The 22,854-nt window shown below is 47.2% G+C and overlaps 1 protein-coding gene across 1 annotated transcript in view; it reads right to left on the bottom strand.

Annotated features, from left to right (window-relative positions):
* LOC119096548 (adenylate cyclase type 6-like) overlaps positions 1–22,287 on the bottom strand; it is a 37,103-nt gene extending 14,816 nt beyond the window's left edge. Inside the window, 7 exon segments of the mRNA XM_037219454.1 lie at positions 2,932–3,056; positions 14,059–14,190; positions 16,732–16,843; positions 16,845–16,886; positions 16,888–16,926; positions 20,717–20,862; positions 22,272–22,287. Of these exon segments, the coding sequence (XP_037075349.1) occupies positions 2,932–3,056; positions 14,059–14,190; positions 16,732–16,843; positions 16,845–16,886; positions 16,888–16,926; positions 20,717–20,862; positions 22,272–22,287 (612 nt within the window).
* Between the last annotated feature and the right edge of the window lie 567 nt (positions 22,288–22,854).

The following is a 22,854-nucleotide window of genomic DNA, read 5'->3' as shown; positions in this document are numbered from 1 at the left end:
AGAGGCTGCGATATGCGGTCGAGGGGCTCGTGATCAAGGTAGCCACCAGAGGAGACCTTGGCACGGACGAGATTCGGGCGCGCGCTACCGGAGCTTCGCGACACCCCACGAGCAGATGGCCACTCGCTTGTCCAGGCGCTGTGTGACTGCCCACTGCGCTCGGTCGTGCTCTTGGGGCAAACACGCTCTACCCTCCGCGCACGCTGGCTGACCGCGGCCAGCGTTTGAACTGGGATTGTGCTGCAATGCAAGACTGCTGTGAGAAACAAGCGCGCTACGGTGCTTGACAGATCACTGGGCTTGGGTGACTGACGGCTGACCTAAGCGCCCGGCGCCTTCAGCTACCGGTGGGGGGTTTCACAAACACGAAACACGACTTAAATCTTTAGTCTATAAAACGGTTATTCGAACAGAATAGGTAAAACTGACCAATCTGACGCCGCCTGCCACGGTTCTGGACTTTATCCGTCATTATGCTAAGGCGATGCCTCGGATGAATAAATTTATAGCAGGAGTATGTTATGATGCATGTGTTTATAGTACATAAGTAAAAAATGCGTTGACTCGCCGCATAAACTGGCCAATACGGCCAGGCTGCTGTCGATGTGATGTTACAGAGATGCCCAACAGTTGAGCAGGAACGAGCCTACGGTGCTTGATAAGGTAAGAGTTGGATGCAATTTTCGCCGGCCGTCAGCAGCGGCATAAATCCCTAAGGTCTGACAGACAATGATAAATTTATTTTCAAACACCGGAAATGCTGGAACAGTGACCATTGAAAATAGTAACAGCGATGAATTCACCCTTAAATGAACAATCAGCTGCTTCATTCGTGTTTCGCTTCCCTCCTGTTTGTTTTTTTAACTAATCTACAGGCTTTTCCCCGTCGCATCCAGCGACTTTTCGATAGGATTTAAGTCGACGAGCACACGTGCCAGTGCGATAGCAAACTAAATACATATAATCAATTCAACACCTGGAGGGATCTGCAATCGTGGTGAAATGGTTACCGGAGTGGATTTATGCACCACAAATGCCCGCCTCAAATCCGGGCGCATGCATTTCTCAACAGCTCCTCAGCCTCCCCACACGGTCCGTTAAGCGGCTCCTGCACCCAGCCGCCTGACCGGCTAGCCGGAATCCAACCTTGAAGGCAATGCTTCACGGTTGAAGATGTTAAAGCAAGCGCCAGGTATCATGAAACAAGCTCACTTACAGCCATTGTTATGCTTTTAAATAGAAAAGACTGCTCTAGGTGGCACAATGCCTTTGTTTCATAATGACAGTCAATTGACGGCCGCTATATCTGGAAATCGTACTCACGAACGCCAGATATAAACGACTCGACGACTAAACTCTTTTTTACCGTGATCGCTGCATGGCTCATGGAATGACAGGATTCTAATAACGTTATTATTACGTCATGTATGCCAAAGTGATCTTCAAATAATCTCCCCGAAATATTCCCCCCCCCCCTTCGCGCTCGTGCAGCTCAGAAACTAGAGGGGCTTGGGTCTCACGAAGGGCAGGGCTGTGAAATACACCAAAAGGTCTTCAAGATGGCTGGTTCAGATCAAAACCCCACACAAATGTGGAACACTCCCGTTATGTCATGGCATATCGGGTTAGAATGTGGCAACATATCACCAATGCGCCTAAGAGATGTCCACTTGCGGCTTTTGGGGTGTTAATTGTGATGATAGAATTAGTCCTTGCGCATATCCTAAGCTTAGACGTCTAGCAATCATACCACACTGGCATCTAATAAAAAGAATCCCACGATTTTACTGTGCATGCACAAAAACGATTTTATTGTGCGTAGTTGTCCAGCCCTTTGGATGCTGATCCATTGGGAGCAGTAGTTCTCTTTTACATTTGTAGCCTTGAATTCCGCAGATCACACAAAGCTGGAGTTAAGCATAGCAGCCTAGCGTGACTCCGCTGAAACCGAGCTCATTGATCATTCCTGGGACGTCAAGATCGATAACGGTATGCGCGCTTACAGATTTACGGAAAGATTGAGACGAGGTATTAGTGTTACGGATGGAATAATTGTTTCGACTCTCGCTCTCGTCTGTGTCAACATCTACACAACGCTTCGACTAGTTAACACCTTCCGCTGTGGTCAGGTGTTGTATATATATATATATATATATATATATATATATATATATATATATATATACATTTCTTCACGTTAACAGTTTGAATCTCCAGATCATCCAGATCTGGTCAGTTATAGCAAAACATCACAATTCTGATAAAAGCATGCTCACCGACACCTATTTGAGAGTTTTTTCGATTATCGTGTTCATAATTCTTCTTATTAAGAACTTTGACCTCCAGAAGTGAACCAAGTTGGTGGTTACACGGAGCAGAATTCCACCATTTTTATGAAAATATGGAACCTGGTTGTACACTGCACGCTCATTTTGATTATGGTATTATCCTTATTACACAAATGACCTTGGTTTGCATGATACGCGATAGATGAAAGGCAACGGATTTCATTTAATGGGCAATTTTGCCTTGTGGGTTTCGAAAGTCTGTAAGCACAACAAAAAACTTCAGTACTGCCACTTTGATTAAGATCTCGCAAAAGCTCACAATCATATCCCACCACAACATCAATAGCCTTCAACTATCAAGACAGTCACGTCATTTCTTACTGATGCCTCAGTGCTCGCATATGATTGTGCAAAGGCACAGGGCCTTCTGCAAGCTTGAAAATAAACAATTTTCCATATCTTCATTACCGGCATCAAACATAGCCCATCACGTTGACAGCACCTGACGCCGCGGGGCGACTGATGATTTGGGAACAGGTCTTATTGGTCTTACTGTACGTGCACACCTCAGTCCCACCTGTCTGAACAGGTGGGACCGAGTCTGCACGTGCATGAAGACCCATCGCCGACAGGCTTCGTGTACCTGTATTTTGTCGAGCACGCCTGTGGAGTCCATCCGGCTGGCCACGTTGACAGCGTTGCCCCAGATGTCGTACTGCGGCTTCCGACTGCCTATCACACCGGCCACCACCGGACCGATGTTGAGACCTGCAACAGTGCAACGGTGGCGGAAACGGCACTCCCACCACTCAAGGCAACAAACTCAGTTAATGCACACACAGGTGTCGAGAGTGAACGGTTGGTGCGTTTGAGCTGGAACTGGGTGCCGTCTCCTAAGTACTCAGATGTCTTTCTGATCTCCGGCTCCTCACGCACGTCTCCCCGGTCTCAGGCTGTACGGGTGCTTCACTAGCTCAGTGAATCGTTCACTATCACGAGTAACACGGCTGACACCACTTGAACGTCTTACACCACCTTCGCCTTGTGACACTTGGGTGGGATCTCCGTAGCAAATTCGGCGTTTCGACGCGATGAAATTCACTAAGTTGAACCATCAGTCGTGCACCACACCCGACAGAAACACTAATACAAGAACAACTGGTGGCAGAGCGGCAGCTTGCTCCCTTAGCCAGCTTTCCCATGACTGATATCAGTCGGGTAGCGCTCGAACGGTTGACTGTCCATGGTAGTCTGGCGATGTTAATTCCGTTTAAAGAGAATGTTCCACATTTGAGGACACTGAAACCAGCATCAGATATGATGAAATAAGCTCCCTTTTAGCTGTCGGTATACTTTTGAGTAGAACACGCTTCTAGACAACACACTTGATTTATTTAGTAAAGATGTTCTTCATACGTCATCGTTTGCGTCATGGAACGTATCCATGAAGTCAGAAATGCTGCCCAATTGGCCGTGGGAATTGCCAATCTGGCACCCCCTTGTTGTGCTTCAACTCGCCGAGCGATGTCAGTGGCCGCGCTGGATGTGTTTGCTGAAGCAAATATCGCTATGTGGTCATGCTATAGACATTTCTCGTGGTGTTGTTTGTTAAGTTATTTGGATTGCAAGCCTTGTTTTCGTATCTTCTAGTACCCATGTCCAACTTCTTGTATTGCGTGGCACAAAACATGATTCGTGTTAAAATATTGCGCTGCCTGCAGTACATTGATCGAGAGCCAATTTAAGTCTGATATGCCTGGAAACCACGTGACCACAAACACCAGGCATGGAGGACTGGTCAGTTAAATTCCTCCTGACTCTGGATACCGCATGACCAATGGTGAAGTAAAAGTCGAGTGACGGGTCTTTGGCGTCACGCATGCCTGACTGGCCTTGAGAAAGTCTGCACGAAAAAGTCTGCACGTTTTTGCGGATGTGTAGCTCAGAAACCAGAGGGTGTTAGGTACAAGAAGAGCATGCAACTGAACTGCACCGAGCGTTCTTTAAGATGACGATTTTAGTTTAAAATCCCATACAAATGTGGAACACTCCCCTTCACACCCGCGTGACCGGTTGAATACCCTTCGTTCGGGTGGGGCTCAATTCGATCCCCCGAGATCTGAAAAGAAAGAGGGCTAAAGACGCCAAACTCACGGGGTGGGTTTCGCGGTATGTGAACTCACTTAAATCAAAATGTGAGGTGCATAGGTCATAGGTCAAAGGTCATACCTTTGGGTTCAATAATGCCACACAAGGTCAAGCTCATGATAAGGTTCAAAAGTGCCTCCAAATCCCTCATTTAACCGACTTGAACCTTAACACCTGTTCCAAGCAAAGATCACTGATGCTAATTTTAGGGCAATCACCTTTTCATCTTTTTAAGGTTATGGTGACTAAACACCTACGGAATTGTTTTAATTTTTGAATTCGAATAAGCTCTAAGGGTTGCGCTGTACAGTACACTCCTAAAAACGAAGGGTTGATCAAGGTCAGTTTAGGTCAGTGACCTGCTCTGGCCTTTAGCAAGTTTACTGAAGATGTCTTATACGGCCCCTGTCATCGAGAACTTCGAAATGGGTATCGGAAACCACCCAGCAAAGTAGGGCTCCGGCAAGAAAGCAGGTTGGTTTTGATCTTGGTCCCACCACCACACCCAACCCCTAGTCACTGACATTTGTTGCGATCCTTACTTAAACTGTTGCCTAAGAAACTATCTCAGATATGTATGGCGTCATATACCACTCCGTTGTCGCATTAGATGGAACAATTCCCAAGAAATTGTCTTCCTTGACAGCCACATCTTGACTACGAACTGCCATAGGTCAGCGATCGGACAAGATACACGCATTGTTTCATAAATGTACATAAAAAAGATCTGATACTTATATGTCATAGATGCAAATAAATATTCCGATATTTCTGATTTTATATTCCGGTTCTGTATTGTAATTAAAGATTCCGAGATTTGTATACAAAGATCGGACATTTAATTACATTTCGCTATGCAAAGTTTGGTGCGGCTACGCCTCGCCTTTCGAAAACTACTTTGCAAAAACCTTTGGGACGTCAAACTGACCCATCCAAGCACGCGTTGAGAGTTAAGATATGAGGCAGCCTAAATGCAGTTAGCAAATTCTGAGACGCCGACGTGTGGATGTGCATGCTTCGAGAATGGTCACGTGTACGAGGACAGCTGCTTTGGTCTGATCCAGGCAGTCAGATATACGCGAGGAACCTATGGAGGGTGAGACATAATACCAACTTGCCAGTTCCCTACATCGCCCAAGCTCGGCACGGCCTTTGACGTAATCTTCCACCAAAAAGGTCCAGATCGTTATTATGAGATTACTCGCATCCGATTGACACTGCAGTTTTCTTTTTCGGAAATTTGTAGTCGGTAGTCCAACATCTCCATTTAAAGTTTATTTTCATTGCGGCCAAGAGCCTTGAAGATCCCAACCACTGCCTCTCAGTAAAATCGATTAACTGCGGTCGTGAAAAACCACTGCAAAGTATATTTCCATGTCAGCTCATTTATTCCATTAGTTAGGAGCGTTACGAGTTTGCTTCCACGCGGTGACCGACTTTCTTGCCAGGGTGAGGCAAACGCGAAGCCATATAGTCTTAATGATTGAGTACGTGGTAGAGCCCGAATGGTTATGACAACGAACGGTTTATAGCTCGCTGTGCCTGATTTCACTGCAATATTTGCATCGAACATTTTGATCGGAGAACTCGGGACCGAAGTGGTCCGAACAGGGGCCTGTTCACCTCCATGCTGCGCTGATCAAGTATTTCCGATGAACGATATTTGTGATGTTTGCTTGGTAGCGAAGCTTTGCGTTTCATTGCTTTTGATGTGTGTGTGTGTTTGCGCGTTGGGTTCAGCGCTTTGTCTAAATAAGGTAATAGTAAGAGTTTCTACTGCTTAGAGTAAAAAAGAAAAGTACAGTGGCAACGCATATTTTGGGAAAACATTGATATATTTTTCCTAACAACTGTTGAAAGTTTGGATACTTGATACAAGTGTGCTAGTTACCACCCGAAGAGCTCAAAGAGCTTGTAGTTTGATGAGGAGCCGAAGTTCCCTGAGAGTAGCTGTGCTCCTAAACTTTTCGTGTGGTGCTGCATCTGACTTTCGACCACTCGTCGCCATATGCTATCCTCGAAAGCTTCGGCTTTTACATGGCGGCTTCATTATTTCAGGCTGCTATCTCTTGATGCATAACAAATACACCGCGTGTGGCAGTAAAAAATGCGTGAGCTCCCCTATTTTGTCTCACTTCCCTATTAGTTGTAGCATAGCATCATAGCTATCCCTATCACCTTGTTACTATGATCTTGTCTCTATTATCTTTCAAACAACACTGAGCCAAAAATATAGCCACCTTCCTGACGGCGTTGTTTCAGAAGCTGGCTCTTGTGATACGACAATTCTAATTTATTCACGTATACAAGAGTTGTATTTCGCGATCCCTTTCAGGTTACATCCAATTTATCAATGCTCATCTTTGCGCAGCACTGTAACTCTTTCGCTGCTGCCGTTTAAGCTAGGCCTCTGATATAAGGCCACTGGGTAGAATTTATATTTCACGTATAATACAATAACACAGATATGAAAAGCGATTCTATCTTTAATGGAAATCAAAAAATGTATGCTGAATTGCATTTTTTCATTGTCGTTTAAGGGACAGGCGGATCACGATAGCTGTCGTCCATGACCTCATAAAAAACGTCTGAAGCTACACCTAAAGAGCGTATATCAGATCACGCTAGGACTGCACGGATAAGCTCAGAGCACTGAGAATCTCCCAAGAATCCAATAAAATCAAATCAGATCAAATCAAATGATAAAATCAGAACAGATCAATCTAAAACTGCACTGGTAAATTCAAAGCACTGGGAATCCCCCTCCCCCCAAAAAAATCGATCAAAATCTGATAGACGAGTGCACGGATTTTGCAACGGCCCGATTTTATCATGGCGAAGTCGGTAATGATAAAACCAGTGATGTCTTTATTACATTGTGTCGTTTTTCTCAGTATTTCCTAATAATCGATATGTGAACATATTTTGTACGCTTCCAAGGGCTATCCATCGCATTTCCGCTATTGTAGGACAGCCATTGCTCCGAAGAAATTGTCACCTACTGTGCCACTTCGAGAGTTAACTAGTTGGAGGACAGCGTGGAAGGATCACGTGACCCTCGCGTAACTCAATAAGCAGTTCACAAATCAGCAGCTTGCATAAACTGCGGTTGTTCGATGTGGCTATCAACCGATATGCGCATGACTTTAGCTCACGCTAGTGACATCGACGGCGATGGCCAGCCTTACGCTGTTGCCTCTATCCTGGACGGCAGTAAGGCCCACCTTCGCCAGCAGCACAACATGGCTTTGGGTATGGTGATATTAGAAGAGCATTAACAAGAGAAAAGTGAAACATTTCACGCATGTTTGGTGTCTCTGGAGGAGATTGTTGATGACGCAGATCTCTGGAATACGTGCAAGGGTGAGGGAATCATCGTGCCTGTTCTATCTGCAGAGTGCGACGTTGGCATCCGAAAGAAACAGCTTGCAACATTCTCTACATTCCGGGCAAATAAAAATAGCAAGTCCAATGAAGCAGCGTCACTAATGCTAGATACCAAATACGCAAGGTCCAAGAGCGTCAGCAGAACCCGGACCAGCGGGGACAGTCCAGCTGTCGTCCGGGGTGATAGATCACACGAACAGTTTGAGGCTCGTGGTATTATTCGCGGGAAGATTGTCTGATCTATGTCAGGTCACGCCAATGGCGCGGGCTACGTGGACATGTTGCCCCCATATGCCGTAGCAGGGAGTCGGTTCCAGCTTCCTTTTCTTCTGTGGACGTGATCCACACCCCGGTCATCGCGACAATACCGGGTTGCTTCTAACGCTGACGCGTCACGTGATCAGCGTGAACTCTACGTCCATTTTCGACTGAATTAAGACCGGAGAGCCGCTTAGCAACAGACTAAATGTTCGTCTTCTCAGACATACAAGATAATCTGTTGTCTTGGTATTACTCACGAGATCTCGGGATCCTTTCCGACACGCATCCGGGACCTCCTCCCCAGATGGTGAAGCAGAGCAGCTAAGCTCGCCTGACGTCACACTCGCAGAAGTCTCCAAACCATAGCACAACACAGCAGAACCGCGTGCGGCTGTTCGCAGTAGTCTTATCCAAGAATACACGTTTGTGTTAAGGCAAAATGGAGTTCACGGCTATTAACACGCCGCGAGCAGCCGGCCGAATACCCTACGTTCGGGTGGGGGTCAATTTGACCCCACTAAAATCTCAAAAACTAAGGTAGCTTTAGGCGTCAAATCCACAGTGTGGATTGACCTGTACGTAGACTCACTTGTGTCAAAATTTGAAATACCTAGGTCATGACCTTGAGGTAAAATAAGGTCAAACAAGGTCAAACTTCAGACCCGTGTCTCGAGTGCCCCCAGACTTCCTAACGCAACCGCCGTGAAGCTAGATGCCTGTTCTGAGCAAAAGGTGCATGACGTCAGTGATCTTGTTTTTTTAAGTCCAGGTAACAACATATCTACGAGATTGGTCCTGTATTGCTATTCAAATAAGCGTCAGGGACTACGCCAAGCGGTATGTTTTTAAAACCACAAAGTGGTGACCTTGGTCATTTTAAGTCAGTGACTTACCCTGAACTTTAAGAAGTTAATGACACATGTCTGTTGTGGTCTCTGTCGTCAGGGCATTCGAAATAAGTACCAGAGACTACCACTTAAAACCAAGCTCTCGAGCAAAAAAAAAACAAGTTAGTTTGATCTCGTTCTGACTGACCTCGCAGACATCCATGGCCTGACTTTGACCTGCTGTAGATCAGAGACCTCTCACGGTGCATCTAATTTTTAACACCAAACAATCTCCATTTAATTCTGTACAGCTAAGTAAAGTTTGGCGGGGCTGCAACGCGCCGTTCGGAAATTATTCTGGAAAAACCTCCGGGGTCAACCTGACCCCCCACTTCACCCGACCGCGTGTCAAAAACGCTTCACCGATGAAGATCCATGCATAGGAATATCATGGCAACTTTGTGTTATCTGAGCGAGCGGCAGATTCCCGTCGCCTGGAGAGACAAAGTAAAAAAGCGCGTTGGACAACAAGGTCCGGCAAGGCGTCGTCACACCGCTGGGGGGTTATCCCATGGATTGGTGCCATCCCGCGGTGATCGCTCCGCAGCCGTGGGACCCGTGCATCCTGCCCGCGCCATGTTGCCATCCTTGTTTAAAATGCACTCAATGCATTTGGGTCCGAGCCTATAGCATTTTTCCACAACGGCAGGAGACGAGTGCCACTTTTCCTCTGGACTTGGAGAAGCCTGCGGTTACGGTCTGAGCTAGCATTTGGCACTGACTATCCTGCTTTCCAAGGCTTTTCAGACGAGACAGTTTCACGTCCTCATTTCATTTTCGGCAGAACTGAGCCGGTTTGAGCTATCCGCACGTGCTTATTGCTCAGTCGTTAACTCCCGCACTTGCACAGGGTGCTGGATCTTCTGGACCTCTGCTGCGTCTTCCGGAGATGGTGGGAGATGGGAGCTCGACTGAGATTGCTAGGGATCACGTGTTCCACTGAATGCGTCAGGGGTCACGTGCTGTTTGCCTCCTAGGCTAGATGGCTCTGAAGAAGCACAATGCAGCCTTCAGTCGCTGAATGCGATGATTCCCTATAGCTTCTGGCGTGTACCTTTCAGGATTGGGATCGGTGGCTTATGATCAGTTTTGCGGGCTCAGCAGACGAATGCGATACTTCTTGAACGCTCAAACAACCGCCACAAGTTCAAGTTCCAGAGTTGGGAAGCGTGATTCAGTGCCCGTCAGGAAAAGTGATCCGCATTGCATCAGCTTTCTCTGGTCTCCGTGGTCGCAACAGGGCAAATCCAAGGCCTTTGAGACGGACGACGTCGGGTTAACAGCGCTCTCGTTGGCGCTGGGCCAAAGTGGGCCGAGGATGGTGTGGACGCGGGAGCCCGCTGGACCTCGCTGAATGCAGCCAAGTGATTCAGAGTCCAGCAGAATGCATTTCGTGGTTCGAGTAGATCCTTGAGCTTGTCAGTTTCTGTGGAGATCTTCACCGCAAAATCGGTCAACTGTTGAACCAGAACCATGCACGACCTGATATCGGTTATGCCCACTGATGTTGGGGACTCAGCTTTAGCAGCAGCTTTTGAGAATACCTTTGTGCTCGTAAAGGTCCGCTTCCTTCCCATGTCGGGGCACGAAGCAACCGTAGGCGCTGACCTTATGGGGCGATGAGCGAGGGCGCATCCAACCGCGGCGTGATGTTATACCGACAGCGGCGCTCGACGACGTCTCATACCCGTGCGACGTGGTCCAGGAAACTGGCATCTCGAGACGAGAACATCACCGGCTACCTCGCCCAGTTGTCAATGCCAGCAATCTCCTGATCTGCTCGCCGACAGTACTCAAACCAGGTTGAAGCCAGGCCCTTGGGTGACTGGAGGAACTTCAACCTCCTCAAGGTTTTAGGGAGCATTGTCAGATCCTGCCTCTTTTTGTCCAGTGACAGCTGCCAGCGTCCGGTCCCCGCATTCAGTGCTGTAAAAAACGTCGCCCTTGGCGAGACGCGTCGCACGGCAGCTTTTGTCGATGTCAGTGGGTGCGGAGAGCGCTTCACGTGCTCGTTCAGTTTTGTCGTATCCACGCAGATCCGGACCAGATCCCGTGGCTTCGGAACGATCCCCATCGGGTGGCAACAGTGTGTGAGTTGATCGCCCAGTGCCGTGAAGACGCCTTGGTGGAGCATGCTGTCCAAGTCGCTTTTTGCTTTCTCTCCAAGTGACGAAAATCTGTCACACCACCTAGAATGCGAGCGGTTCTCGATCGTCCCGTAGTTCGACCTTCATGGACCATAGCCCGTAACGTTCCACTGTTCCTGAATACGCCCGCGTGCTATTTCACTACCAGATTGCTGCGAACAGCCGCACGCCGCTCCGCTGTCTTGTGCTACGGTTTTGGAGACCTCCGCGAGTGTGACGTCAGGCGAGCTTAGCTGCGCTGCGGTCACCTTCTGGGGAGGAGGTCCCGGATGCGTGTCGGGTAGGATCCCGAGATCTCGCGAGAAAGACCAAGACAACAGAGAGTTTTGCACGTCTGGGGAGAGGAATGCATCGGTTGTCTAAACGGTCGGCTAAACGATTTTGCAGCATGGATTCAGGTGGAAACGTCCCAACGCATTTCCATGTCTAGCCATTGGCAGCTCGAATTTCCTCCTCCGTGTAGACTGACAGCTCCCGAGGCCGAAAACAGAGACGTTTCACGTCTCCCAGTCCTGACAGGCGCCTGTGCTCCGGAGTCTGGGGTAGTCGTGATATGCATACGGAATGTAGCATCGAACGGCTGTAGAACCTCGACTGGTGTCTGCGGCACCTTCAGCGTGCCGTTACACCTGCCTGCTCAGCCACAGTTGCATGACGGACACAGAGTTAGCGCTGACCACGTGACACGTCAGCGTTAGAAGCGACCCGGAGGTGTCGCAGCTGACCGGGGTGTGGATCACGTCCGCAGGAAGCTGGAAACGACTTCCTACTATGGCATGCGGGCACAAAACGTCCACGTCCACCTAGTCCGCGCCATCGGCATGGCCTGACATAGATCAGACGATCTTTCCGTCCCCGCTGGTCGGGTTCTGCCGACTCTTTTGGACCTCGTGTATTTGGTGGCTGACATAAGTGACTCTGCTTCGCTGGACTTCCTATTCGTATCCGCCTAGCATGTAGAGAACGGCTGCAATGTAAGCTGCTTCTTTCGGATGCCAACGTCACACTTCCCAGATAGAACAGGCGTGGTGATCTCCCCACCACGCCTGTATTCCAGAGACCCGCATCATCAGCAATCTCCTTCAGACATCAAGCATGCGTGAAATGTTTCACTTTCATGTTCTTAATGCTCCTCGAATATCACCGTATCCGAAGTCATGCTGTAATATTGGAGTGGGCGAGCCTGTGTGCTGTCCAGGATAGAGGCAACAGCGTAAGACGGGCCATCACCGTGGATGTCGCTAGCGTGAACGAGAGTAGTGCGCACACTGCTAATAGACACATCGAACATCCGCAGTTTAGGCGTGCTGCTGATTTGCGGTCAGTTTATTTAGTTCCGCGAGGAACCTGACCTAAGCGTACGATTAAGAGCAATTAATGAAGCCCCGCAATCCCACTACGCTGCCCTCCAGCCCTTGAGCTCTCGGGGTGACACAGCAGGTGACAATTTCTCCGAAGAAATACCTGCACAAGCAGCAGCGGAAATGACAGAGATAGCCCTCGCCGGCCGCCCGAACATGGCTGTTTGTTCGATCGGGGGCGTGGGCGAGTAGGACTTGTGCTGGGCGATCTTTCGTTTGCTTGGGGAGCTACAAAGGGTGGTTACATGGCTACAGCCACTTGAACGGCTGTAACCATGCAGGCGGTGCCTTGCCTGCTTGACCTGGAAGAATCGCTTGAGCCAGGCCGAATCCCAAAATACAGCGGGCTTTTTGGTGGGAGCCACTTGGAAGCGGTACAAAATGTGCGCAGGTGTTGATCATTAAGAAATGCTGAGAAAGAGCGACGCAAAATAATTCACACAATATTGATATTATCAATACCAATCGCGTTATGTTACCATCGCTTTTTAAAATGCATTTATCGCATTTGTGCCCGAGCCCATGATGCTTTTTTCATCTTCCCTTGGTCCCTTTCGGATGTCATGCGAAGTTCACTAGACATCTCATTGCTATGGTATTTTAGAGCTCCCAGCGCGACTATGCCGAATACGAATCCAACAGATCCCCGTCCTGTCACGCGTCTTTCTCCCTCCCCATCCTCCTCGGTGGCTTTGTGCTGTTATGCATTATGTATTATGTGGCGCTACCTCCGACATCTGGGCCGGCCGTGATGCAGCTCCTTCCTCTTCTGTCGTGTGTAGTGACATGCAAGCCTCCTCCTCCCTTAGCCGCTCCAGGCACTGTTATAAAGAGCTCCTACGTCCTGGATAACATGCGGGCGAGGGCGTTGGAGCCGTCGACATGACTCAGGGCAATTCAACAATGGATTCATGGGAAACGAGCCAAAGACGGATGACGTCAGCATATCAGGGACAGTGGCTGTGTCTCCAGCCCCCATCGCCACGCGGCGCTGAAAGAGAGGCAGGGGAGCGCAACGCCTGCCGCAGCTGGGCGGCGACGGCGCGCAGGCCACCGCCTCGGGGCATTGTACGAAGCTGCGCTCGGCTGGGACCGCTCGCCGCGTTCTGCGAGGTCTGCGATCCTCTACCACGGTCAGCGAATAATGGTCTCCGCTACCTAAGTGAATAACGTATGCGGGAGTAGGCCGGGGGATGCCGTCGGCGTCTCGTGTACGGTGATGCGCTCTAGGAGATCGTCCAGGCCTAGAACGACTGCCGTTTCTGAACACCCGGAGAGGCACGGGAGGAGATGGGACACTGAGTGAGATCCTGATCACACACCCATCCGAAGCTTCGATATTTATCAATCCCGTCAATGATATCGCAGATTTTCTAAGGAACGGTTTATTGAGAAAAATTTCAGCATTACCTTGAACGGAAACACGCTCCAAGTTATCAGAGCAGCTATCACAAATTTGTTTAAAAACAACATCAGCGATGATTGTGCCCCGGGACTGGAGAAACACTTCCAAGGCTGACTGTAATAGACTGCATTGCACATGCCACATCGCGACATTCATGCCACGAAGTGCACTTACCGACGCGTATTTTGAAATTGTTGAAGGAATGTTCGTTGACGTAGGCTAGCTGCTCCTTTAATCGCAGCGCGTAGTCAGCCATGGCCGTCACGTGCCGGAAGGTCTTCAGGTCACAGGTCGCCTCCGTCAGACCTGGCCGATGGAAAGCACGCACTCACATCCTGGGCAGGGGGCAATCATGGTCGACACCGAGGCTGTCTGGCCCCCTGTTAACAGGTGCACACCTTTCCCCGCCGTATTGGACATTGCCACGCTAAAAAGCTTAAGTAGCTACAGGCTAATGCAGTAACGTTTAAACCAGAAAACCAAATGTGATAAGACAGGAAGCAAATTTAACATGCCATGAGCCGATGGCGGTAAACGTCCACCCAGGTTAGCGGTGGCGCAAAATTGTCATGCATGTACTCGGCACAACCGCCAACTATTGCAGCCTGATGACAGACAACATGAGGAAAAAAATCATACAAGTGCAGGCGAACCATGCGATCAAAATTCGACACATGCCGTAGTACGTGTGTTTAGTTATAGTTTTGAGTAGAGCATATCATGTGCATGTAATGTTTTTATGACAAAAATATGAAATTGTTCTTTTAAGAAAAAGCAGATGCTTGCATATATTTACCCGCTACACATCATATACCATAATGAGGTGGATCTTCTGGGTTGCATGCAAAACTTTACCGGAACTATCACTCAAATTTTGTTAAAAAATGACAGCCATTACAAATGTGAGAGATCACTTAGATGTCTACATCTCATCCTGTCCACATTTGACATGGTAGAAGCTAAATTATTATGAGAGCGAGCAGTTCTTATGCTGAAAATAGCTCTATTTCACTGTAGCAGGAGGTCTTCGTGTAACCACGTTTCTAATGAAGCGTTCATGCACTCGAATCTTGGCTCTGAAGTGTCGAGCTGTCTCAGTGTTACTGGACAGCGGCGTCAGAGTGCAGGTTCAAAGGCGCGTCCATCCGGGATGGAAACAAAGTCAGGCTTCTAGATTCGAAGTGTAATCTTAGCCCGAGGGTAATGACAACGATGATGTTGAAGCCGTAACGGATTGCCGAAACGGATTAATCTTGAACTGGGGAAGCCGAAGCCGAAGCCGAAATTGAAGATAATCGCTTCGTATTTACAAAACTTGAACCCGCATCCGAAACCAGTGGCCTTGAAATTGAAAACGCGAAGCCGAGGCAGAGGCCAGGGGTTTCGTAACCCAGGAAAAGCGAAGCCAAAGCCAATCACCCTAGTTCGAAATAACGGTGCCGAAGCCGAAGCTGGATCTAGTGCAAACGTTATTTTACGCAGTCAAAGCCCTTTTCGCGCTTCCAAACACTGCTTGACATAAGGAAACATCGCGATCGCTTTGCGAAGTGATTGAAACAAGACGTTAGCATTACGAATAAATATTTTCCGGATTATCATTCTCGTCCTTTGCACCCATATATGCGCAACGTTTCGGGCATTGGATTATCGGACCGTCGGCAAGCGTTTAATTGTCCTAGAAATAACCGGTTTGTTTAAATTTTGGTCATGTATGTCTCACAGCCTAAACAAATCGTGGTATGTTGGGTTAACGGCACGGTAAGACTGTTTTGGCGAAGCAAAGCCGCAACAGTGGTGACAAATTAGCATGACAGAGCCAAAGCAAATAAAGTCGCAATGAACCGAGGCCGGAGTTATAATTCAAAATGCCTTCAAAACCGAAACCGAAGCCATCTGTTAAATATGTCATGCAGCAAAAGCCGAGGCTCAAACCAACCATTCAGAATGGCAAGATGACGAAATTGAAGCCGAAGCTGGCCGAAGGAAATGTTTCACAGCCGCAGTCGAATCCAGAGTCATTGCAAGAAAGCCGAGTCTCTGCAAAGCGGACGCCGAAGCCGAAGCCGGCTTCGGACTCCCATGACTGGTGGCTATGGGTCCCGCATTGTCCGTTCCTTGGAACCCACTCGGCTACCCCCGTGAGGTCAAATTCTTGTGTGCCCTGTAAAGTTGGACATGGATCTACGGCTGATATTTCGAGCGCACACAATCGCGGATCTTCCCAGAAAAGTGAAAATGACGCATTCAAATGCACATAAGCTAGCCAGACATCAATTTCCGCATGCAGTGTGCTTGCTGTACATGTACCAAGCTGGAAAAGAAACAAAATAGGACATTTCCCCACGAGACTTTTCGGACGCCACCTCATTGCAGACCCTCGGAAATTTAAGGTGTTCCGCCTTGACAAAATCCTGAATCCGCCCTGGTTGCAGATGGTGTGACCATTGCATTGATTAAGTACCGTCCCAGTAAAGAGTCGACAGTCATTTTCAGATGCTAGTCCGGGGGCTAGCACAGTTGCTTGGGGAAGAGAACCACTGTCACCGCACCCCAATAATGATATATGGAAAATACATGCGCATATACCATCTTTTAAATGCTCGCCGCAAGCTGTACTGCACTGTAGGAAACACATAGGATGTCCAGTACTATTTCCTTGATTGATACATTTCATGCTGATTCCCGGGGTCATGAGCGTTGTAGAATTTTCATCTTTGATTTGAAAACGTAGGGAGGAAACTGGTAGCTGCTAGCGTTGGGGGTGTGGAAGTACACGTACGAAGCCAGTCCGTATAATTTTGAAGGGTCAGGATGGTGTTGAGATCTGCCTTGGTTCTGCCACTTTACCGGAAGCGGCCATGTAGGTGGAGCCGGTGGACTTGATCTTCTCCACGTACTTGAAGCGCTCTTCGCTGAGCAGCTCGTCAAAGTCGGCGATGATCTCATTCAGCAGGCGGAGGGCATTCGACACCCTCGTTGTTGCCCTCCAGCTCCACGTAGAAGGTCCGAGAAGTTCGGAATGGACGCAAACATGATGCAGCACTGAGTCGCACTGCTGATGGGTACAGGTCCTGCCGGAGGAGACGCGGCACCTCAGCCAGCCGGAATCGCCCCGCCCGACACAGAAACAGTCGGCACGCTCCACTGAGAACGAGGAAACGATACAATTAAGAGGTACAACTAGGATTGGAAGGGTAGGGGAAGGCTCAATCAAGGTCCAATTAAGAGGCTAGACACAAAAGGAGATGAGGGGAGAAAATTATATTTGAGCGTTTGACCGAATTCGAAGACATGATTACAGAGCGGATTGATCGAGGAAACAGATGGTCATTACGTATGCTTGTGTGAGTGATGAAATGAGCCAACACGTGATTGATTCAGTGTCCTAGAATAACCGACTTTGGGTGTAAAGCAACACCCTATGAGGAGAGAATTTTTCACTCCATTTTCCCCATATTTTATGTGAATTTTTCACTCCTGCCTGACATTGTCTAATCGCAAATGCCAAAACCATATTTCCCTTTCTGAGGTTTTCAGATGTCATACAAAACCGAGCTCAATTGAAACCACCAAGCATAAACAAGGCTCCACAGAGCCTGGACAATTATGGCTATGTCCTGCCTCACCTAAATCTGAATCATGTCTATGTATGCACAGAGCAGGACGCCAGGTACCTCCAAGCCCAAGACCCCCCCAGCGACTCCAGCCGCTTGCACGCATCAAGTTTGGTTTGTTTACAAAATGCATCACAATCGGCGGGTGTGCCAAATGCAAGGTTTTCACGTATCCCCAATTTTTTTGTCTCACCACCACACCACGAAAGCAGAGCCTGGTGCAAACGCCAGCAAGGCCCGGTAGACAACTTGCCTCAAATATTTATTTTACCCGAAGAAACTTGACGACTAAATTGGCATCACTCCCGAAATGCAGGGGTGCAAAATTCAAAAGATGTATTCTAAATAAATTCAAAAGATGAATATCACAATATGAGCACTTATTTTAACAAAATTTAAGTCAAGATCATCTGATACAAAACGTTCCCAAAAAAAGTATCAGTCTTTACATTTATCAACCACTTTTGCTTTTTCCTTCGTATCATGCGAGTGTTGAGACACCTTTATTCTTTTCTTCCTTTCCCATTGCCTTTAGAGGTACCATCAGTTGCTTAAAATTTTGACCACTTTCTGTGGCAATATGCTCCAACTGCAAACTTGCACGTATTTATACATAAATTAGATTAATTCGCCAGGTCGCCCAAACGTGTTTGATATGCGCCCAAGAATGAACAATTCACAGGCAATAAAGGAGACAATTTGAAGCAGAAAACCCATTTTTACTGCCATTTTTGCCCTGCTAAACCCTCGGTTAGCCATTTTTGGTTCACGGCGGTGCTCGATAAGGATAAATCTAAGCATTTCGAGCGTATAACTCACCAGGCTACCTGACAAGGCTATCCTTATGCTGCCATACACAGCTTTGGGACAGACCTGACGCAGCTAATACAGAAGTGTTTGATGGCGAAATTCTGCCCTCCGGAAATGTTTATCATGCACGCCTCTCGCTTGTTTCGCATTTTAATCTCGTAGGTTGGTGGGCATGATTTATATTTTATTTGGGGGTGAGTGGGATGACTCTGCCAGCAAACCATGCAAAAGGTGCTGAGTTTTTGTTTTTGGGGAGCAGGAAGAAGACAGTAAGTCTCCTGTGGACCAAGTAGTTGCTTACCTGACCTGCTTTCAACACATGATTGGTAGCCAGAGTTAGCAATTTTCTGCTTCAGTCATCATCGTGAGTTTTGTCGTAAGAGAAATTATTTACCACAAGGCATGCAATGGGCTTATTTTGTTCCACATTCCTGATTATTTGTCGCAAATTTCTTGAAGTGGCCCCTCATAGTTGCTTTAACCAGATGTTTTCCATGGTTGTCATGGTTTGCTTACTGGCAAATAACTGTACTGTATATACGCACTATATTTTTAATACCGGAATACTCTAAGCTGCATAGCAATTGTGATATGAGGTAAATATCAGCATTAAGCAAATAGTCAGACCATGCCATTGAAAATGTGAAGCCAACATCTCAAGCTATGTCATTAAAGATGAATTAACAAGCTTTAATAGATGTCTTTGCTACAGCTGAAAAGGCAAGCAGCAAAACTGGCATGGTCATCTAAAAGTTATGTTCCTTTTGGAGAAGAGCGATTGTTTTGTGGAGCATACCCATTATTGCCCTTGACACAGCTTAACCATGGCAATCAGAATAAGTTGTTCAAAGTGATAGATGCAAGTGGTTTCCATTTGGGTGTTGTCAACTTTGTCTGAAGTCACCAAGCATACACAAATAAACTGAATACAAATGCAAGCTGAAAGCAGCTAAAAATGAGCTTTATCATGTTTTTATCGTAAGTGCTGCTGTCAACAGATAGGTTAGTTGAGATGACGTTCAACATATGGGCTACTCTAAGTTAAGTTGGTTAAGTGCATGGCACGTGACAATAGGAATTGTGCAGGAATCAGTAACTCACAACTGCTGCTGTGATACCAACAGGTTAGACAGGATGAGATGAAGTAAGGCCCATTTAGGTCGGGCATAGTTAGGCTACTTTCATGGAAATAAGCATCGGCATTTTGTAAGAAACAGTGACAAAATGTTTGTTTTCCTGACCCCATTTTAACAGGAGCCAGAAGTATGTATATTGTGTTTAACTTGGTGATGGGCTGAATTTTGTCCAAGTCCAGGGATTTTTTTGTTTGAGCGCTTCATCCTCGTTGAACTTTCTGTTATTTTGTTATTGAATTCTTTTGCTTTGAGTTGTGCTAAAAGTGCTGTGGGAGGGAAGTGCAACATCAAATTATTGATGTTAATAATCTATTATGCTCATTACACTGTCATGAAGTTGCTAAGCTTTAATGTTTTCTGTTTCACTTTAATGGCCTAAGATGTTCAGAAACAAAACAGTTTTGTCAGGTGCATGATGTTACGTCCATGCGAACTTGAGATAGATATCTGTTTGCTGAAGCATCAGTCACCACCTCATAAGTTCCATCTTTTGTAAATTGAGTTTTTCACTCCCGGACGGTCTTTTTGCGATGGAATTTTTCACTCCCACCCTAGTTCAAAAGCAATTCTAGCTCGCTGGATTGATTCATGGATAGAGATTGGCTGTGTGCGATGGAATATGTGAGCGGATGGGAGGAGTGACGTAAGGATGATGAGTGATTTACTCAATGATTGGCAGAGTTGATCAGTGATTAAGTGAGTTAGTGACCGACTGAGTGCCGTAGTAAATAACTGAGTTATTGAGGGCTGCAGTTGGCTAGAATGAAAAATAATGAGCGAAGCCAAGACTGTTGAGTGAGTGCTTTAATTGAATCGGTGGCTGACTGAGCGAATGAACGTTACAACAGAGGAATTCTTCGCGCGCCTAAAAGCATGAATGAAGGATTTGGACGACGATTTCCAAGCACCAGGCATCACAGAGTACTTAAAGTTAAGCAGAAAACTTACCCAGGACATTTCCGCCTAGATTGACTTTGATCGAGTTTGCCGCCGTTTGATCGAGTCGCATTTCCGGCAGCGTTGCAAAACGTCAAAATTTAAAAGGAAATAAAACAGAAAGCCAAATAAAACTACGCAAAAGTGTTAAGTGACAATTATCAACCGATGCCATTGCGTTCACATGCTGCCGCACGCCAAATAAATAAAACTGTACTTGGCTAACTCCAGGGAAGACAAATATGACCGTACTTATGACTCTTACCGGTTAGTGAAGGGCTCGTCTGGTTCCCATCAGGAGCCTGCCTGCTGCGATCTGTAAGGCATCGATACTACGGATGACTGTTTACAGATTGATGCCGAATGAATACTTACGTCTCCTTTTTCCCCAGACATAAAATAGTCTGCTACATGCGCTGGTAAAATGTTGGCCAGCAGTTTCCTGTTGTACGCCTGGAGGTGCTCCATTTCCTCCTTTTCCTCTGTCGGAACAGGAACAAAACGTAAAGTCACTTACGTCCATTGAATTTCCAGTTCAGACCAGTCAATGGATGCAGCGTCATGTCAAGCCATAATCATTTTTTAAAAACATTTTCTGATGACATAATCTGACCAAAACAGGAAACAGATATTTACTCAATATAGTATGAACTATCAATGCGATTACCGGGTGATGAATGATCGGGTAATGAAAGACGGGGTAATGGCTGGCCGGGTAATGAATGGCCGGACAATGATAACCGGACAGTGCATGACCGGGAAATGAATGAATGCGTTATGCGTGGCTGGATGATGAAAGACAGGGTAATGAATGAGCAGGTAATGAAGGAAGGTTTACTGCAAAGGAATAGAAAGTTGAACACACGCACTATGTGGTTGTATTTGGTTTCATTGTTAAAATATGTGTCCAAGAAATCACTTACTGAAACAATACAGCAAAAAATCTAAGAAATATCACACCACAAGACGTTCAACTTCCAAGAAACCGAAGGTAAACGGGAGCAGGGATGCTTGCCATGCTCTAACTCGAATAACACAGCTGATAGACAGTGGTGCAGGACCAGTTTTTATTTATTGATCTCTCAGTTTCTGCTCGCGTTTATACAAATCGGTTTAGTTTAATTTTCAACTATTCGTCTCCTCGGAACCGGCAGATACGCAACCATTCAGCGACCCATATTCTGTGCTGCCGCGGCAACTTTCAAATGGCGCGGTATCAACTGGCGCCAGTGCTAACCGCATGGGTCAAGTTTGCTCGATCCGCGCGACGCACGCTGGCTCGATCTGCACCAAAGTATTGCGTAAACATTCCTCTCGCCACGCTGATTCAGAACAGGTCGGGATTCGGCCGTCTGCAATCTACGGTGCCTGAGTTATTAGAGGCCAAACGGCAGAGTTTCCCAGTCAGTACAGACGACGCTAATGTGGATATATTGTATCCAACTCACAGCTCGTTTTTCTCTTTAGCTGTCGGCAGCCTCCACAGCCACATATACACGTTTGCATATACATGAAACACATTTGCGCCAACACTGCGACGGATGCGACCGCTGTGCAGTAGCGTGGGTAAGGATATTAACAGCAAATGGTAACGGCACGGATGATAGTAATATCCGAAGCATGAGGAGATCTAGGATTAAAGTCATTCTAAATGAATTTAAAGAATAAGAGGAAAGACGTGTCTACAGTTTAAATAAAAATATGAACGCGACGCCTGCCTCTCGTTGGATTTGGCTGCTGGATACCAATTTGATGCGTCACGCATAGCTGTCTGATGCGATTTTCGGCCGTCATGAAATGCTCGCACCGCACCGTAAATAGTCGGATGACCTTTCGTACTATGTCATTAAAACCTTTTTGTAACGCAATTGTCCATGAAAATTATGCTGACGGGTAGGCTCGTGCATTGTGGTTATACCCAGCCGAAATGTGCGTGTTTTACCAAGCGTGACTACACTCATAGATGGCAGTTAACAAGTCCTGTCTTTCGTGCATTAGTGCACGAATCTCACATCAATGGGCCGCCGCTGGGTGGAGTGTCAGAACTGCCACGCTTTCCAACGCCTTGGTCCAGCCTATTGGCAACGATCGTTGGAGGCGTCTGGATCCATTAGCTTAATTTCCGACATCATCTGCATGAGAACAGCGGCTCGGCCCGGCCCGGCCGTCAGCCATTATCATACACGATGTGATCGTTTCAGCCACTGATCGTAGCTCCATGTTGTTTTCAGGCACAAGAAGCACAAGTCCTTGAGTACTGCGATGTAAGGTCTTTGCTTGTTTTCGTACAAGACTTTTGAGCATGCCTTGTTTTTCTCTTACATTGGATCCAGAGGAAATTAAATGTGAAATAAAATGAGCTGGTGACACAAATTGCGACACAGTGGGAATTCAGCCCCAGAATTGCCGTTTCAATGGGCGACATACGGAACGGTTCTGTGTCGTTCAGGTCAACAGCCGCGAGCGTAACGGCA

This window comes from Pollicipes pollicipes, unplaced genomic scaffold (assembly GCF_011947565.3).
Source record: "Pollicipes pollicipes isolate AB1234 unplaced genomic scaffold, Ppol_2.1 Scaffold_4295;HRSCAF=5057_pilon_pilon_pilon, whole genome shotgun sequence".
NCBI classification, from domain to species: Eukaryota; Metazoa; Arthropoda; class Thecostraca; order Pollicipedomorpha; family Pollicipedidae; genus Pollicipes; species Pollicipes pollicipes.
This window is presented reverse-complemented; position numbering and strand designations above follow the sequence as displayed.